Source organism: Anoplopoma fimbria, chromosome 16, assembly GCF_027596085.1.
Source record: "Anoplopoma fimbria isolate UVic2021 breed Golden Eagle Sablefish chromosome 16, Afim_UVic_2022, whole genome shotgun sequence".
Lineage (NCBI taxonomy): Eukaryota > Metazoa > Chordata > Actinopteri > Perciformes > Anoplopomatidae > Anoplopoma > Anoplopoma fimbria.
In genome coordinates, this window is record NC_072464.1 from 23,577,554 (window position 1) to 23,598,586 (window position 21,033).

The 21,033-nt window shown below is 35.5% G+C and overlaps 2 protein-coding genes across 2 annotated transcripts; both read left to right on the forward strand.

The window, feature by feature from the left end:
* Window positions 1–461: 461 nt before the first annotated feature.
* Window positions 462–8,098, forward strand: ska3 (spindle and kinetochore associated complex subunit 3). Its single transcript, XM_054615625.1, has 11 exons — window positions 462–596; window positions 1,423–1,484; window positions 2,349–2,520; window positions 2,665–3,118; window positions 3,231–3,292; window positions 4,304–4,503; window positions 4,621–4,815; window positions 5,443–5,634; window positions 5,797–5,876; window positions 6,113–6,240; window positions 7,729–8,098. Exons 1-11 carry the CDS (start codon window positions 464–466, stop codon window positions 7,884–7,886), a joined length of 1,836 nt encoding a protein of 611 aa, XP_054471600.1. The 5' UTR covers window positions 462–463; the 3' UTR covers window positions 7,887–8,098.
* Window positions 8,099–13,977: 5,879 nt separating this feature from the next.
* LOC129104795 (THAP domain-containing protein 1) lies at window positions 13,978–15,904 on the forward strand. The gene is made up of 2 exons (XM_054615639.1): window positions 13,978–14,248; window positions 15,294–15,904. The coding sequence occupies exons 1-2, from the start codon at window positions 14,071–14,073 to the stop codon at window positions 15,902–15,904; spliced, it is 789 nt and encodes a 262-aa protein (XP_054471614.1). The 5' UTR covers window positions 13,978–14,070.
* Window positions 15,905–21,033: the final 5,129 nt, after the last annotated feature.

Consider the following 21,033-nt stretch of genomic DNA (forward strand, 5'->3'; position numbering starts at 1 on the left):
ATATTTATATATATGTATATTTATATATTTGTCCATCTATATATTTATATATTTGTTTATCTATATATTTATATATTTGTCTATTTATATATTTGTATATTATATATATTTATATATTTGTATATCTAAATATTTATATATTTGTATATCTATATATCTATATATCTATATATCTATATATTTGTCTATCTATATATGTTTATCTATATATTTATATATTTGTATATCTAAATATTTATATATTTGTATCTATATATAGAAGATAGGGGGCGCTGATGAGACCATTAGGACATTGAGCGCCTAAAAAAACCCCGAAGAAGAAGCAGCAGACGATGACGACACTTCCGGTAAAAACAAATGCGGCAAATTGAAACATTTTCCTCCCGGAAGAGAGAAAGTAAACAACCGACTTTGCTCGACTCTTTTTATTATTTTTAAAGAACTCTTGCCACTCTTCTCTATCATGGACCCGACGGCCCGCTTCTTTAACGCGCTGAGGAAGCTGTCCACGACCCTGGAGACCGAGACCGCGACGCTGCAGGACGCCTTCCAGACCCGAGACAACGACAGGGACCAGGACCAGACCCGGGACAGCGGTGCGTGACGTCACACCCCTTACCCATTCATAAATCACCTGACACGTGTTTATATCTATATATCTCTATATATATGTCTATTTATATCTCTATATATATATGTATATTTATATCTCTATATATATATATATGTATATATCTGTATATCTATATATTTATATATTTGTCTATTTATATATTTGTATATTTATATATTGTATATCTATATATTTATATATTATATATTTGTATATTTATATATTGTATATCTATATATTTATATATTTGTATATTTATATATTTATATATTTGTATATCTATATATTTGTATATTTGTATATTTATATATTTGTATATTTATATATTTGCATATCTATATATTTATATATTTGTATATTTATATATTTATATTTATATATCTATATATTTATATATTTATATATTATATTTTGTATATCTATATATTTGTATATTTATATATTTGTATATTATATATTTGTATATTTATATATTTGTATATCTATATATTTGTATATTTATATATTTGTATATCTATATATATTGTATATTGATATATTTATATATTTGTATATCTATATATTTATATATTTGTATATTGATATATTTATATATTTGTATATTGATATATTTATATATTTATATATTTATATATTTATATATTTGTATATTTATATATTTGTATATTTATATATATTTGCATATTTATATATTATATTTATATATTTGTATATTTATATACAAATATATATTTATATATTTGCCCCTCCCCCTATACTCATTCATAAATCACCTAACACGTGTTCCATGTGCCTCTCTTGTGTTGCAGACACTGCGGCGAAGGCCCTGCGAGCCTACCATGACGTTAACCATGACGTCATGAAGCTGAAGGTGAAGAACACCTCTGCAACACGCCAGACTCCATGTAGAGATGTGACGTGTTGAGGCAGGCTGATTACGTCACGCCTGTGGCTCGATGGTGACAAATAATTGACATTTTAGGGATCAGTATAATTCACCACAAACACCCTTAAGACCATTAAAGTATTTAGTTAATGGTGAGTCAATTAAGTAAGTGAGTTTATTCCCATCAGACAGAAGTCCATCATTGTTTAAATGGAGTCTGGCTGCAGCACTCAACACAACATTCATATAGATGCAAACACTTTATAGTTAATGCATGCGTGACATCACTTTATACTTTTGGATTTGTGCATTTTCATGACAATTTTAGGAAATACAGCACCATTCAAAAGTGTGGACACACCTTCTCATTCAACTACTTTGAAGAATCTAAAATATAAAACATATTCTGGTTTGTTGAGCATTTGTTTGTTTACCACAATTTCTGCTACTTTTTACTTCTACTCTACTATATCTCAGAGACAAAATATGTACTTTCAACTCTACTTGAGTATTTATTTGGCAATATTAGTAACCATTTACTTTGTAGATCTGTTATTAATGCAAAATATAAATAAACTAATTAATTATGATAAATATACATAAAATATATCCAGTACCAGTTAAAAGTTTGGACACACCTTCTCATTCAACTACTTTGAAGAATCTAAAATATAAAACATATTCTGGTTTGTTTCTGGTCATAAAATATGTTTTTGTCTAAAAGTAGTTTAAATGTTTTATTTGGTGTGTTTCTAACACATGATTTTGTCACATACTATCAATCTGTGGCCCTATTAACATTTTTAAAAGAACAGTAGTGATGGACTCTGTTTTTTCCGCCTCACATAGGGGCAGATCCAGGGTCAGATTGTTCAGCAGAGAGAACAGGGGAATGAGGTGAACAGCTTCATAAGGGCCTGCCGAGTGATGGAGCAGAGGCTCTCGAGTGACATCCAGACGCTGAAGGGCCACTGGGAGAAATATGGATACCAAGCTCCTCAAGACACCCAGAGACCAACCAGTGAGTAATGACTGTAGCTGCATCGGTAGGAGTCAAACATATGTTTATATTATTGAAATTTACTGAAGATGTACTACAGTGGAAGGTGTCTTCTGATCTTAAATGATCACTAAAATGTGTTTTCATTATGACTTTCTCCTACAGAAGCCAAAGAGGAGGAATCAGAGGCTGAAAATGAACTGGCAGATGAGAACGAAACTAAACCATCAACAGGTGGAGGAGGGGAAAACCAGGAGGAGGATGGAGGGATCAACTCCTCATCGCCTCCTCCACCGGGACCTCCGCCCTTCACCGACGCCCTGCGGACCCCTCAGCTCTCTGATTTCGGCCTCTCCGAGGTGCAGATGAAGAGGGCTCTGGCCGGGTTGGACTGGTGCTCCGAGGTTCCCCCGATGCCCCAGTTGAGCCTCCCTCCCCCCTCGCTCAGCACGCCCGCTCCGCCACAGATGCCCTTGACCCCCAAACGCGCCCTGAGGATGGATGACGACGACCTGCAGACTCCTGAGATGCCCGACTTTGGGATTTCAGAGCACACCATGTGTCTGAACAACGACTTCACTATGGATCTTTTCCGAAAGAACGTTGCAAAGCCCCAAAGGTTGAGTATAATGAGCATTACACTAACTAGTTCATGACCTCTACTAGCAGTGTGCAGGATCTGCTGCAGTACTTCTAAAGTTATTCCTGCTTTATGTTCCTTTCTTTGACAGACCAGCTCTAGACATGCCGGTACCACCAGTGAACGCTCTAAAGGAGGGTTTGCACACAAAAGGTATGAAACTATTGGAGCGTCCTCCTCTTCTTCACCACGTCTAGAATTTAACCCTCAACTTCCATCTTTTTTTGACCTTTAACTTTGTTTTTACAGCATTTTCTCTGCTGTATCTCCTCCTTTTCTTTTTTTCTGATCAAGCACCCTCAGGTTTAACATTTTCCTTAGCTCTTATTCTGTTTTACTACAGTAGATGGAGTTTGGAGAAACAGACAGGAGAACCAGCACAGGAGCAAATCAATGTACTGCTGTGGATGTATTTTAGACAACTAAAAGAATCAATATCAATTTAAGTAAACGCTATATATAGAATATTCTCCCCTTTACTTTGCTGTCAGACAGACCTTTATGACGTGGAATTGAAGCTGTTATCTATACTCTCTTTAAAGACGCCAGACTCCATTCACAAAAACAGTAATTTTACCTCCCAGAACACAGGAGATGCTGGTCTACTGCTGCCTTGATCTCTAAGATTGTTTGTGTCCATGGTGCGACTTTGGTGAATCCAAACTATCCCTTTAAAACAAAAAGGAAGTCACAAAAAAATGACACAAACAAACAAACCCATTGAGGCAGCATTAGACCAGCACCTCCTTTGCTCTGTGAGGTTAAATTCCTGTTTTCATGACAGAAGTCTGGTGGTTTTGAAGACAACATTGACATCGTCTTCAGTCCCCGTCATAAAGGTCAAGCAAGGTAAAGAGGTGAAAATATTCTAAATATAGCGTACACTTAAACTGATATTGATTCTTTTAAGGTGTCTCAAATACGTCCACAGCAGTACATTGATTTGCTCCGTGATGGTTCTCCTGTCTGTCTCTCCAAACTCCATCTACTGTAGTAAAACACTGACTATGGAGAAGAACCTCGTACAACCACACCAAACTCTCCCTTTTAATTAAACTACATAACACTGTTAATAAATTAACAATCCTCATAGTGAAAAATAAGGGAGAACATTAAAATGAAACCTGGTTTAATTTCCTTCCACATTGTTTTTGTTGCCTTCAGCACAGGACCTGGTGTCTCCAGAGCCGCCTGTGTTTTGCACCCCGGGGTTCAAGATCAAGAAGACAAACGGTCACTGCTCCCCACCTGCACAGAGCAACGCTGACCCAGAATCCCCCGGTCGCCCTGGAAACCTGCCTACCACCCCCGAGGTCCCGGTGTTCCAGACCCCGTACATGAACCGACTGGCCACCTCCAGAAAGGTATAAATGTTCAAAGTGTGGGACATTTAATTGAGAATACATTTATTTATTTGCTCTTTCAGACTCGCTGAACACAAAAACTTTCAGCTCAGAGTTTTTGCATTTTTGTGTTCACAGAGTGCACGTCAGCCTGAACCCATCAACATGCAAGCTGACGACGACGAAGACCTTCCATCGCCAAGTAACAGAGAAACCGGATCCAAGCGCCGCTGGGAATACGACGTGCCAGATATCTCCATCACGGGCGTGGGGGACGGACAGATGCCGGAGATGCCAAACCTGGAGTCTGCTTTGGGAAATTCTTTGCAAACTGTAAGACCAAAGCATTGTTTCTCACAGATAAGTGAAACTCGACCTACGGCCCGGAGCTATATGCCATGATGTTCATTTTAATTACATGATTAACCCTTTTAACTCTGGTGAGTCTTCTCTGTTAAAGCCCAAATATTCACTTCCATTTAGTTTGAGGGTTGTTTGGTTAAATGTAATTCACAGATACAATATTTAATTTGAGTTATGGTGGATTATTTATTTGTTTTAAACTGTATATTGGGGAAGTTTTTTAACTCAAATCACATTTCAATCATAATAAAAAGGTCAGGATAATGATGGTAAATCTGTGTATTGTAAGACAGTCCTTTAGTCATCGTCATAATACACTCTATGAACGGAAATATAGCCCTTAAAGTCCAAATTATCTTTTCAAGACACTGAAATACGTCTATTCTTAATTTCTTCCCCCAAAAACTTGTAAATGACAAAGTAATTGTAAAACCCAACAAAAGAAAAGAAAATTGATGAAATCCATAATCTATATTTTCAATTTTAAAGTATTTGCAAAGCCTTATATTTTATCAATCTACTGTATTTTACTGATACTTTGCTCCACACTTTTGTTGACACTGTTTCATGTTTGCCTGTCTCATGTTAAACCTCCAGAGAAGTGCAAAAATGCAGAAGAAGACTGTGGATCATAAAAAGCTGTCCAAGGAGTCCACCGTCAACAACCTGGATCTGGACGGACCCACACAGGAGTTCAGCTTGGGGACACCTCGCATCCGGATGGACTACCAGGACCCCAGCACCCCCGAGATGCCCGACCTCAGCTCTGTTACTCAGGACATCTGTAAAGTAAGCCACGTTTATTATTAGCTGCTTCTTTGCTTGGTTTTATCTCATGACTTTATGGTTAAAACAAGAACAACTTGTACCTTTGTTTGACATATTATCCAGAACGTCAAATGTATAATAAGTACAATTCCATGTTCTCATGATTTGTCTTTTGTTTTGAAGCTTCTGTCTCAGGCTCAGTCGAAGAGGACTGCCATGGCGGTTGTGCACCCAAATGTCAGACCAGAAAATGATAAAATCAGGTAAATAAAACACTTTCCTCTGACCAGGTATTGATCCAGAGTAGAGGACAAATAATATTAAATGTAGTATAATTTGTGTGTGTATATATATGTATTTGGTGGATTTTGACGTGATTAGTTTTGTATTTTTATAATTAATTAATTCCTTCCATCTTATTGCCTTATTTATGCCATCCTCGTATCATCATATTTTCTTTTTTACGTTTAAAATTTTGACATGTCTCTTCTCTTCCCAGAGCTGTGAGGTTGTCTGAGGTGTCGGAGAGCGAGTTCCAGAGTTTACCGAAGTACCTGAAGCAGATGACTCTGCACAACCTCAACCAGGCCGTTCAGAACATCAACAAGTTCACCAAAGAGAGTCAAGGTCGGTGATACAGAACACTTATGGTCAAAGTTAATACTTTGTTATTGTCTAAATATCTGGTTTAAGAGTCTGAAAGTTAGAGGATTTATATTTACCATCTCCAGACTAATCATACATTTATGTGCCATTGGAAACATCAAAAACAGAGTTAAGTTTTGCATAAATGCATCAGTTATCTACTCGTAAGATTTCATGACTTTGTTCTACCTTTTAAGCTTACAGCACAATAAGCTTCTGTAGTTTATTTTTCTTTAAATAATGAAGATGATCTTTAGGCAAATTATATTATTTAGACTTTATTTGTAAGGAAGCTCTGGTGAGACATTTTGCTGGGTATAGGCATATAATAATACTAATAATATAATAATAATAATCTTTAGTTGTAAGGCACATTTCATACAGACTTTGTTACTCAATGTGCTGTACATTTAAAAATAAATAAAAACAGAAAACCTTCCTTTTTACAGATAAAATAAACAAAAGTTGTAGGAAGAAAGCATGCATTTTGCAACTACATTTTAAGATTCATTTAAATAGTTTCAATAGAAAAATAAGACCTGGAAAACATTTCATATAAATGCAAAGAGCTTCTCCACAGTCCAAGTCGAGCCTTTTATTCCTCCCAACATGAAAGTAGAATATGCAGCATCTCATGCAGTTCATTACTTCAGAAGGATCAGATGGCGGCGCATGACTATTTTATTTGGAGTTAATTTACACCACACGGCCGTATTACATGCTATCTGTGATATCATCCAGTTTCAGTATCAGACACAAACCACATCAACTGGATCAATGCACTCTACCATTACATCCCATCATGGAAACACCTGGTCACGACCTTTAACCTTGAGTTGCTCACTTGCACTCTGTGACCTTTAAAGATATGCATAGTGTGATGTCATGGACAGCTTGTGGTGAAGATATTCCACCTTTTTGAAGTTTGTTTACAATCGAACAAACACAGTTTAACTGCAGGAGAACACACAGGGTAACTTTTAATGTTCATTTTATTTTTTCCCCATATTGTTGATGCTATGATTCATATTATTTATGTTAACTGAGAGTGTTTTCAGACAGGAAGTGGAAGAGAAACTAGATCAATATTGATATCAGTTTGATATTAAACAGGGCAAGAAACTGAACCCCAACTTGCTCCCAAAGGCGTTGCCATTGGGGTGTAAATGTGCATTGGTTGTGTTGTGTCTGAATGGATAATTATATATATCAAAAGTTATATAAAGTCCATTTAGCTTTGCACAAAATGACCTTCTTCTACTTAAAAAAAAAAATGTATTCTTTCAGTTTAGGTACATAAAACAAACCATAAAGCTAGATATGAATGAAATGTTTACTCTAGCAGTCTACTGGTGATTAATCATATAAACAGAAAGTACAAAAACAACAACACAGGATCTCTAAGAGCAACTTATTGGATTCGTCAGCTGTTGATGCTGATCTTTTGCCGCTCTGTGTCGCCCTCTGCAGGAGAACAGACGGAGTTTGGGATGCAGGAGCTGAGGAGGATCTGCTCCGCTGGAACTAAGACCCCGGTGTACATCCTGTGTCTGACGGAGCTGAAGAGGCTGGAGCTCATGGGAGGAGCCAGGAACACGTCTGTGTACAAACTGTGCATGCACCGCTAAAGGTCGCCTCGATGCATCACACACATGTAGAGTGATCCGGACTCAGGAGAACCCGGTTCATTCATCTAGTTACAGCTGTCTGCAGAAAAAGAGAACTTATTAATGTTAGAAGATAAATCAGGAGTGGTAATGTTTGTGTATGATTGTAAATAGTTTTGATGCATGAATAGTCAATTGTACTGAATATAAACTCTGTATATGATAAAGTTAATAAACACATATTATGAAAATGAGCTTTCTAAGGCAGTTTATTAGAAAGATATTTAAAAAAAAAAAAAAAAAAAAAAGGTAATTATGGTTAAAAGATGACATGGCATTAATACCTTAGGCTTTAAAAGGAAAGCTCTCTTTCACATCCTACTCTGTGTGTCCCCTTTAAATCATTGACTTCCACTGACCAGTGGCATGAAAACATCTGTGACAGAAAAGTGTAAACATGCACACAAGACTTTGAAGCAAAAGATAGTTCAGTCCTGATTGCTGGATTTTTTTCTATTTAGACTTTTAAACTCCAGCTACAGCTTCTATTTTTTCTTAGATGTTATCTTGTATGACCCAGAACACGCTGGAGAGATTAGTATATCTCGTCTGGCCTGGGAACGCCTCGGGGTTCCCCAGGAGGAGCTGGAAAGTGTTGCTGGGGAGAAGGACGTCTGGAGGACCCTCCTTAGCTTGCTGCCCCCGCGACCCGGCCCCGGATAAGCGGAAGGAGATGGATGGATGGATGGATGGATGGATGGATGGATGGATAGGTGCAGATTATTCAAAGTGACTTAAACAGTCGATTAAATTTAGTGGAGTAAAAAGTACAATGTTTCCTCCTGAATTGTTGTATTGCTCGCTCATTTTATACAGTACAGTACAATGTTTACCATTGCAATATCCGTGTATACGATGCACAACACAGTGGTTTAAACTCTAATTAAGGGGTGGCCAAACATTTTTCATTGTCTTCCATATACAGAAAAATATAACAATAGAAAATGTGAAGTCTTCAACCAGCTCACTGCAAGAAAATCATTGTTTCTAGATCAGAAATAACTTCTAAACAGTTTTACATTTCATATTATATTACAAAAGGTTTTTCTGTATCTGCTGCTCTTAAATTTAAATTAATTAAATACTTAAACTCTTATACATGCAAATTTAAAATATATTGATGTTATGTGTAAATATGTAGATAAGTAAAGCAATTAAAACAGGAAAATATTGATTTCTGTTCATGGCATAATGGCCTGCTTAAAAAACATTTTTTTTGTAAATGTAAGATGTAAATCTCTAAATCTTAATTGTAACAAACAGAAAATGTAAAATATTATTATTTTTTTGGTTCTTTTTTTATTTATCATATTTCAAATGTTACAGTGCATTAAATAAGAGTAATAATTAAAATGACCACTTTAACATCTTATATTTAAACATAAATAAATAATAGGAATATAACTATATTCATTTATTTCTAGTGTTTAAACTAGGCTGTGTAATGTACATACGGTGTAATTTATTCCAAAAATATATTAAATATATTTATTTTTATTTTATAAACGTCACCACGCAGAACATGTAAAATATTATAATTTTTGGGTTCTTTTTTTATTTATCATATTCCAGATGTTACAGTGCATTAAATAAGAGTAATAATTAAAAATCACTACTTTTACATTTTATGTTTATACATAAAATAAATAATAGGAATAAGATATTTTCACTATATTAAATTATTTCTACTGTTTAAACTAGGCTGTGTAATGTACATACAGTGTAATATATTCCAAAAATATATTAAATATATTTTATTTTATTTTATAAACGTCACCACGCAGAAAATGTAAAATATTATAATTTTTTTGTTCTTTTTTTATTTATCATATTCCAGATGTTACAGTGCATTAAATAAGATTAATGGGAATAAGGTAAAATATATTTTCACTATATTAATGTATTTCTAGTGTTTAAACTAGGAATTGTAATGTACATTCAGTGTAATTTATTCCAAAAATATATTACCGTATTTTCCGCACTATAGGGCGCACTGGATTATAAGGCGCACTGTCAATGAATGGTCAATTTTTGATCTTTTTTCATATATAAGGCGCACCGGACTATACTTTTTTTTTATTTTATTTTTTTAAATTCAATAACTTTATTGAGACATTTGTTCATACATATAAAACACAATATATTTATATATATAAATGTATATATTTAAATTTTCAAGTTCTTATTTTTAAGATCTTAAGTTGATGCCACGAAGGCTGAAACATCATCTATTATCTTTATGTAATGTTTTATTCTATTTATTTAATGTTTCATCATCTTTATTAAATGTTTTAATATCTTTATTTAATGTTTTAATATCTTTATTTAATGTTTTATTATCTTTATTTAATGTTTTAATGCGTTTGTCACAGTCGCGGTTCAGTGACGTCACGTCATGATGTTTTCACGGATGTTTATCTGGACGGCTCATCCTCCTGTATACCGGTGTGCCGGATTACCGGTGTTTTTCACGGTACCGGTACCGGTGGACCGGCTCAACGCTAGATAGCTAGAGGAGGTTGAGCCGTCTGGGAGCTAGAGGAGCCGTCCCGGTAGAATCCCGGTGACCGGGAAATAGGTTCCGCGATCACCGCGCATTGCATGCCGGGTAGATTTTTTTTTATTATTATTATTATTATTTTTTTTTTTTTAATTCAATAACTTTATTGAGACATTTGTTCATACATATAAAACACAATATATTTATATATATATATATATATATGTATATATTTACATTTTCAAGTTCTTATTTTTAAGATCTTAAGTTGATGCCACGAAGGCTGAAACATCATCTATTATCTTTATTTAATGTTTTATTCTATTTATTTAATGTTTCATTCTCTTTATTTAATGTTTTATTATCTTCATTTAATGTTTTAATATCTTTATTTAATGTTTTAATATCTTTATTTAATGTTTTATTATCTTTATTTAATGTTTCGCGTTTGTCACAGTCGCGGTTCAGTGACGTCACGTCATCATGTTTTCACGGATGTTTATCTGGACGGCTCATCCTCCTGTATACCGGTGTGCCGGATTACCGGTGTTTTTCACGGTACCGGTACCGGTGGACCGGCCGGCTCAACCTCCTATAGCTAGCATAGCTAGAGGAGGTTGAGCCGTCTGGGAGCTAGAGGAGCCGTCCTGGTAGAATCCCGGTGACCGGGAAATAGGTTCCGGCGATCACCGCGCATTGCATGCCGGGTAGATTTTTTTTTATTATTATTATTTTTTTTTATTTTTTTTTTTTTTTTAATTCAATAACTTTATTGAGACATTTGTTCATACATATAAAACACAATATATTTATATATATATATATGTATATATTTACATTTTCAAGTTCTTATTTTTAAGATCTTAAGTTGATGCCACGAAGGCTGAAACATCATCTATTATCTTTATTTAATGTTTTATTCTATTTATTTAATGTTTCATCATCTTTATTAAATGTTTTAATATCTTTATTTAATGTTTTAATATCTTTATTTAATGTTTTATTATCTTTATTTAATGTTTTAATATCTTTATTTAATGTTTTATGCTATTTATTTAATGTTTCATTTGTTTTAATATCATTTAATGTTTTATTATCTTTATTTAATGTTTCGCGTTTGTCACAGTCGTTGCAGTGACGTCACGTCATGGTGTTTTCACGGATGTTTATCTGGACGGCTCATCCTCCTGTATACCGGTGTGCCGGATTACCGGTGTTTTTCACGGTACCGGTACCGGTGGACCGGCCGGCTCAACCTCCTATAGCTAGCATAGCTAGAGGAGGTTGAGCCGTCTGGGAGCTAGAGGAGCCGTCCTGGTAGAATCCCGGTGACCGGGAAATAGGTTCCGCGATCACCGCGCATTGCATGCCGGGTAGATTTTTTTTTATTATTATTATTTTTTTATTTTTTTTTTTTTTTTTTTTTAATTCAATAACTTTATTGAGACATTTGTTCATACATATAAAACACAATATATTTATATATATATATATATATATGTATATATTTACATTTTCAAGTTCTTATTTTTAAGATCTTAAGTTGATGCCACGAAGGCTGAAACATCATCTATTATCTTTATGTAATGTTTTATTCTATTTATTTAATGTTTCATCATCTTTATTAAATGTTTTAATATCTTTATTTAATGTTTTAATATCTTTATTTAATGTTTTATTCTCTTTGTTTAATGTTTTAATATCTTTACAGTGTTTTAGTGACGTCACGTCATGTTGTTTTCACGGATGTTTATCTGATGTTTATCGGTCATCCTCCTGTATACCGGTGTGCCGGATTACCGGTGTTTTTCACGGTACCGGTACCGGTGGACCGGATTACCGCCGGCTCAACCTCCTATAGCTAGCATAGCTAGAGGAGGTTGAGCCGTCTGGGAGCTAGAGGAGCCGTCCTGGTAGAATCCCGGTGACCGGGAAATAGGTTCCGGCGATCACCGCGCATTGCATGCCGGGTAGATTTTTTTATTATTATTATTTTTTTTTTTTTTTTTTTTTTTTTAATTCAATAACTTTATTGAGACATTTGTTCATACATATAAAACACAATATATTTATATATATATATATATGTATATATTTACATTTTCAAGTTCTTATTTTTAAGATCTTAAGTTGATGCCACGAAGGCTGAAACATCATCTTTATTAATGTTTTATTCTATTTATTTAATGTTTCATCATCTTTATTAAATGTTTTAATATCTTTATTTAATGTTTTAATATCTTTATTTAATGTTTTAATATCTTTATTTAATGTTTTATTATCTTTATTTAATGTTTCGCGTTTGTCACAGTCGCGGTGCAGTGACGTCACGTCATGACGTTTTCACGGATGTTTCACTGGACGGCTCATCCTCCTGTATACCGGTGTGCCGGATTACCGGTGTTTTTCACGGTACCGGTACCGGTGGACCGGCCGGCTCAACCTCCTCTAGCTAGCAGAGCTAGAGGAGGTTGAGCCGCCCGGGAGCTAGAGGAGCCGTCCCGGTAGAATCCCGGAACATAAATAAATAATAGGAATACGTTTATTTATTTCTAGTGTTTAAACTAGGAATTATAATATACATACAGTGTAATTTATTCCAAAAATATATTAAATATATTAAATTTTATTTTATAAACGTCACCACGCAGAAAATGTAAAATATTATAATATTTTGGTTCTTTTTGTAATTAATCATATTATAAATAATAGGAATATCACTATATTAATTTATTTCTAGTGTTTAAACTAGGAATTGTAATGTACATACAGTGTAATTTATTACAAAAATATATTAAATATATTTAATTTTATTTTATAAACGTCACCATGCAGAAAATGTAAAATATTATGATTTTTATAAAAATCACCACATCTTATATTTAAACATAAATAAATAATAGGAATAAGCTATTTTCACTATATTAATTTATTTCTAGTGTTTAAACTAGGAATTGTAATGTACATACAGTGTAATTTATTCCGAAAATATATTAAATATATTTAATTTTATTTTATAAACGTCACCATGCAGAAAATGTAAAATATTATAATTCTTTGGTTCTTCTTTTAATTAATCATATTATAAATAATAGGAATATAACTATATTAATTTGTTTCTAGTGTTTAAACTAGGAATCATAATGTACATACAGTGTAATGTATTCCAAAAATATATTAAATATATTTTAATCTATTTTATAAACGTCACCATGCAGAAAATGTAAAATATTATAATTCTTTGGTTCTTTTTTTAATTAATCATATTATAAATAATAGGAATATAACTATAAATATATTAATTTGTTTCTAGTGTTTAAACTAGGAATCATAATGTACATACAGTGTAATTTATTCCAAAAATATATTAAATATATTTTAATTTATTTTATAAACGTCACCGTTTAATTAGATGGTTTTCTTTAAAGATCTTGTCAGTGACGTCGCCTCCACACGGACCAATCAGATCGCTGAATGCGGAGCCACGTCGATGACGTCACTGGAGGTTCCTTTTTTTCTTTTTTTTTCCTCCCCTGCCTCCAGCGCGGCCGCCATTTTGGGAGTCAAAAAGCACGCAGCGGGCCTCCACGCTCTGCTCGTGGCCCCTTTTGGGGTTTTTTATGTTTTTTTTTGTGGTTTTGGACGATGGTGCACACGTGCGTGGTGTCCGGCTGCAGGAACAGGAGAACCCCGGGCACCGCGCTGTCCTTCTACCGGTTCCCCCGGGACCCCGACAGGAAGCAGCGCTGGATAGCAGCCGTGGACCGGGAGGGATGGACGCCCAACGACGGCAGCCGGCTCTGCAGCACGCACTTCATCTCAGGTTATCTTAACTTATCTTATCTTAACTTATCTTATCTCATCCTATCTTATCTCATCTCACTTCATCTCAGGTTATCTTATCTTAACTTATCTTATCTTATATTATATTATCTCACTTCATCTCAGGTTATATATCTTATCTTAACTTATCTTATCTTATCTTATATTATCTTATATTATCTTATCTTATCTTATCTCACTTATCTCAGGTTATATTATCTTATAGTTATCTTATCTTATCTTATATTATATTATATTATATTATATTATCTTATCTTATCTTATCTTATCCTATCTTATATTATCTTATCTTAGGCATCTTAACTTAACTTATCTTATCTTATCTTATTTATATTATCTTATCTTATAGTTACTTATCTTATCTTATCTTATATTATATTATCTCATTCTCTCACTTCATCTCAGGTTATTATTTTATCTTATCTTATTTATATTATCTTATATTATCTTATCTTATCTCACTTCATCTCAGGTAGTTTTTATCTTATCTTATCCTATTTTATCTTATCTTATATTATCTTATCTCATCTCATCTTCATCTCATCTCATCTTATCTTATCTCACTTCATCTCAGGTAGTCTCATCTTATTATCTTATCTTATATCATCTCAGGTAGGCTCATCTTAACTTATCCCATCTTATATTATCTTATATTATATTATATTATCTTATCTTATATTATATTATATATTATATTATATTATCTTATATTATATTATATATATATTATATTATATTATATTGTATTATTTATCTTATCTTATCTTATATTATATTATATTATCTCATCTTATCTGATCTGATCTTATCTTACATCCTCACATCCTCTGTCCTTAGATGTCATGTGTACAGAATGAACACATTCAGTGTTTATGACATAAATGATTCACATAATAAGAGTATTTATCATAACAGCAGCAATGACTATAGTAGAATTATAATTATGTAATACTCATAGTAATGTGACTAATGATATGCATAGTGACGATGTTTATGTTTACGTCTTCTTCCTCCTCCTCCTGCAGGTAAACAGGTGAAGAACCCTCGTTCTCCAGATTATGTTCCCTCCGTGTTCTCCTCCGCTCCCTCGTCCCCGGAGATGAAGGAGTCCGGTACCTTGGAGGTCCTGGACAAGCAGGAAGCTCGCGTGGAGGCCGCCAACGCCTTGCTGTTCCTGCAGGGTCAGGGCCGGTCCGCGGTGGTAGAGCGGTGCAAGCAGGAGGAGGCGGAGCCGGAGGTCGGAGCGGAGGAAAGCGGGTCTTCTTCCGTCAGCAGCGACGAAGAAAACGAGGACGAGGACGGATCTATGAGCGACTCCAAGAAAGGAAAGTTTGCGGATGCGGCGGTTAACTTTGAGGACGCCCTGAGGGCCCTGAAGAAGGAGAACCAGACCCTCAGGGAGTCCGTGGACAAAATGTCCCTCTCGGAGAACTCCCTGAGGAACGACGCTGAGAAGGTGAAGTTCTACACCGGCCTGCCCAACTTCTTCGTCCTGGAGACGGTCATGTGGCTTCTGGCGCCGCACATGGACGGCATGAAAACCGCCAAGCTCTCCAAGTTCCAGCAGCTGCTTCTGACGCTGATGCGCCTCCGCCTGGACCTGCGCAACCAGGACCTGGCCTACCGCTCGGCGTGAAGGTCGCCACGGTGACCAGGACGGTGCACCAGATGGTCACCATCATGTCCTCCACCCTGGTGCCCACGGCCGTCTTCTGGCCCTCCAGGGCGGAGCTCCGGAAGAACCTGCCGGCGGCTCTGCGCTCCTCCCACCCGGACTGCGCCGTCATCGTGGACTGTTTCGAGGTGCCGTTCGAGGAGCCGGTCTCCAGGGGCAACCAGCAGGGGGCGGGGTCGAGCCACAACGTCTTAAAGTACCTGATCGGCGTGGCGCCGCAGGGAGTCGTCACCTTCGTCTCCAGGGGCGTGCTGGGAAACGTCAGCGACAGAACGCTGGCGGAGGGCTGCGGCTTCCTGTGCAAGCTCCTCCCCGGAGACGTGGTGTTGGCGAGCCGAGACCTCGACATCGACGACTCCGTGGCCGCCAGAGGAGCCCTCTTTAAAATGGCCGGCGGAGAGGAGGCCTCGGAGTCGGCCAGCGTGCAGCGCCACGTGGAGAGGGTGATCTCCGTGGTGAAGCACCGGTACGCCATGCTCACCGGCCCCGTGGAGAGCCCCTTCACCGCCGTCTCCGAGCGCTCGTCCAACCTCTCCACCTTCGACAAGATCGTGCAAGTTGCTTGTGCCTTAAACAACCTGTGCATCTCCGCTGCTCCTCTAGAGTGAATCCTACCGAAACTCTAAATCCCAGAATGCTGTTCACTTAAGTTCCCTTTACTGCTTTGGACCTGATAAACTTGTTCTCCTGCTACATTATTTAATGTAGAAAACTGTCTGGATCGGCCCAGAAACCACGTTGCTTAGATGCAATAACTTATGCAACACGGCTGCAAAGGATGTTTGTTTTATGTGATTTAGGCTTTGAATGACAGATGTGAGTTAACCTTATTTTAACTAGTCTTTTTCTTAAATTTGAGGTACTTAAACTGATATTTGCTTGGTGCAGGCAACATATCTGTTTCTGACACGAGTATCTTCATTATTGAGACATATTAACTCATTATATTAAGATTTTTAAGTAATTATTTTGAGATTCTAACTCATTATTTATTATAAAACAAAAATCTGAACAGCTCTCAGATCAGATGTTGTAACACTCACTATGGGTGGATTAGCTACCTGTTAGCACGGGCTAATTTACCACCATATTGCAAGAGTTTTCTGTTAATTTTGAGTGTTTTTTTTCCAGCAATAGCTTCCAGATGTCTTCTTCAACAAGGATTTTCTGATTTATTGTTTTTAAACGCAAAATAAACAGCCCGATGTGGAGAAACGTTAATGCTGGATGCTAACATAACTGTTAGACGGACCTTAATAAGATGGAAAGGATGGATTCGTGTCTATTCAGTGAGTGTATAATTAATGATGTCAATATTTACCACACTTGTGTTTTTAAAAGACGTTTTTTTTACGATTCAAATTCAGTTTTTGCTTTAAATGGTTACAGCGTTCTTATTCAACACAAAGCTCGAGGTTTTTAACGAATAACCTCAGATAACGAGGAGCAGGAGTATATATTTATTTTCCATTAAAGCATCGTTGGGCTGCAGGTGAATGAAAGATAAATGCGTTCTAGAAGAGATGTTGTTGTTAACGAGCTTTGGCGTCATTGCTGAGAATGTCCATTTAATTAGTGACGCTTTGATTCTCGTCTCCTTCGTTCTGTTTTTAATTGATTGTTGTTGTTTTTGGACCTTTGAACGTTTCCTTCAGTCACGGTACGAGGCTGCACGCTGTTTTAAACCCCGCCATTGACATGCATTGTTTTTGGTTTGTCAAACTGAGATCAAATCTGGGCTTTCACGTCGTTTACAACTGAGAAATATGTCTTTATATTCAGTAAAGTATCTCGAAGAGAGGTCGTTTCTTTCTTGTTGAAACTCGTCTTTCGTTGTCCTGCGTTGCTGGTGCCTTAGTTTGTAAAGATGGTTCTGTTGTTTTTCTATAAATATTTATTTATTTTGCATCATGAGATATGCTTTAGACTGTTTTCTGTTTGTTCAGTTAAGAATCCATAAACACACCGCACCCGTTAACGTTCATTAAGTTTTATGTGAGTGAACTATGGAAGCTCATTAACGATGTGATGAAAACGAGAGAATAATTAGTTATGATATTAATGTTTTGATATAAGTATCTCAGTGTTTTGATATAAGTTTCATCATATTTAGTATATATTATTTTTAGATACTAAGTCATTATTTGCAGATCCCACGTCTCTGTTTTGAGATAATTTTGAAATGCTAACTCTTTATTTTGAAATGCTAACTCATTATTTCAAAAAACATACTCATTATTTCAGATACTAATTCATTACTTTGAGATTTTAAGCTGTTATTGTGTAATACTTACTAATTATTTTGAGATACTTACTTCATATTCTGAGACACTAACTCATTATTTTGAGATATTAAGTCATTATTTGGGATTTTACCTCATTATATTGAGATGCTAACTCATTATCTTTAGATATTCAGTGATTATTTTGTAATACTTATTTAAATAATAATAATGGATTTTATTTATATAGCACACTTTAAAATACAAAGAAATCTCAAGGTGCTGCACAGGGTAGAACAATCACAATAATCAAATATAATGATAAAACGCTAAAAACAAACAAAAATAAAATAAGAATTTAAATAAATGAATTAATTTAATCATAATGAAATCTAAGAATATCTATTAAAACTGAACAACCACCCAAACACAAGCAATCTAAATTACCAAGACCTTAGGGGAAGGCAGAGAGGAACAGGTGAGTTTTAAGATTTGATTTAAAAGCGGTGAGGGAGTCTAAGGCCCTGATCTTCTCCGGGAGCTTATTCCACAGGCGTGGCCCCAGTGAAGAGAAGGCACCATCTCCCATGGTAGCCAGCTTTGTCCGGGGAACCGCAAGGATGTTGGAGTTTCCTGACCTTAGTGTCTTGGATGTGGATTGAGGGGTGAGGAGGTCCAGGAGGTAGGTTGGACCGGTACAGCTTATGGCCTTGAATACTAGGAGAAGTACTTTGAAAGTGATGCGTTGTTTTATGGGAGGCCAGTGGAGGGAGTGGAGGACTGGGGTGATGTGTTCTGATTTCCGTGTCCTGGTGAGAACCCGGGCGGCACTGTTTTGGACATATTGTAACCTCTGGATGGTTATTTGGAGATACGAACTTATTATACAGATATTAAGTCATTATTATGTAATACTACGTCAATATTTTGAGGAAGTAACTCTTTATTTTGAGATACTTAGTCCATGTTCTGAGTCTCTAACTCATTATTTGGAGATATTAAGTCATTATTTGGAGATTCTACGTCATTTTTTGTAAAATGTAACTATTATTTTAACTCCATATTCTGAGAAGTTAACTGATTGTTTTTAAGAGAGTTTCTCATAATGAATTACAGGGTTTCTTTTCCCTCTCAGTGCGTTGATGTGCTTCCATAGTGAACCGTTAGAAAACGTCCCCCTTTAATCTGTAAACTCTTCATCCATCAACTATTTATTGAGTATCAATTCCCAACGTGGAATGTGCCTTCTTTCCTGACTGCTTATGTTTTTCATCTGCTTATTAAATATTTTTTTGTTTGTTGTTGTTGTTGAGGTGATGCTTTCTTTTTTGTTAAACTATCCATGGTGGTTTTCACTGTTCATGTTATAAGTCGTCTGTTTACGTCGAACAAACCAGAAAGGTGAAGTGAATCTGCATTACTGAGGTTGATGGAAACATTCTGATATTAGGATTTCTTTAAACAGTTTCTATCTTTTTTTTTTTATGCTTTCTTTTCTGGTCTGAAAACACTAAATTTCTGCAAACTCAAATGCTTGTTTGTTAAACGAACAGAGAATAAAGATGTTGTTTCTGTAGACTGAAAGTAATACTTTGCTTCCTGGGTACTAGAGGATGTTATCAGGTGTTCAGAACAGTTAAAAGCAATGATGGTTGAATCTCCGTTATGTTCTATCATATATTCTTTATATATGAGACGATTCTTCTACAAAGCAGCTCTTTGCATAACCTCCCACTCTAAAAACATCCAGGTTGAGATGAAAGAAACCGATAAACTGGTTATTGTTTCCATGATTTTTGTAAAGATTTCTCTGTTAATCTCACATTCTACACTATGTTGTCATACTGTTTGTCTTTATTGTCACGTTCGCATGTGAAACGTTTAGTTTCTTGTTCGTTTTTTCCAATTTTTATGCCTCTGTGATTGAAACATTAAAGTTTGGGGAAAGCAGAAGCCTTTTATGTTTTGTGTTCACAGGTGTGTTACATTCCCAGGTGCGTGTGCAGCCATCTGTTTGTGGTCCATGTGTTTGATTCTGTAATATTTAAAGTAGAGCAAAGGCCTTTAGTTTGCATCCACACTGAGTCAGGACTGATAAATATATTTTCATCAGAGTGACAAATGCATTGCAGGAAGCCCCACCTAGAATATGTTCAGAGAGGAGGGAAAAAACAAGACATCTCACTCTGCTGCTTTGTTAAAAGTCATTATGTGTATAATATTTTTTTAAACTTTGGCATCACCACCAGGTGGTGCCAATTCTGTTTTTTTATATATTTTTTTATTAATAATATAAATCTGCAAATCAACTAAAGTTTTTTTGTTTTTTTCTACCAAAAAATGCCAAATTCTCTGTTTCCATTGTCAATGTCAGGATTTTCAGATTTTTTGTTCTTCTCCATTTCATTTGTTGACAAAAATGTGAAAATCTTAACGTAAGACAAATCCATAAAACACTAATTACAACTAACTGCTAACTAAAACAAAAACAAAGAGGGCATATTGTTTTTCAACAGTATATCTTTGGCTCTATGCCTTTTGCTCTCTTGCTCCATAAACGTATAGGAGTCTTGATTTGTTGACCAAATAGTCACAATGTTCAATAAAAATCCCCAAAATACAAATTCCAGCTGCTGCTAACAAAGTAAGTAACATTAAGCAACAGACAACCTTTGGCATGATACATTTGGTAATATATCCAAGTAGGAGTCATCTGATTTGATCCTAAATATGACAATGTTTACATAAAACATCAATAAAATACTAACTCAAATCAAAAGCTTCAAACATTGGGTTCAATAGAAGGTTTCTGCCTCAGTACATTTTGCTCATTTGCACCATAGACATTAAGTAATCTTGATTTGTTGT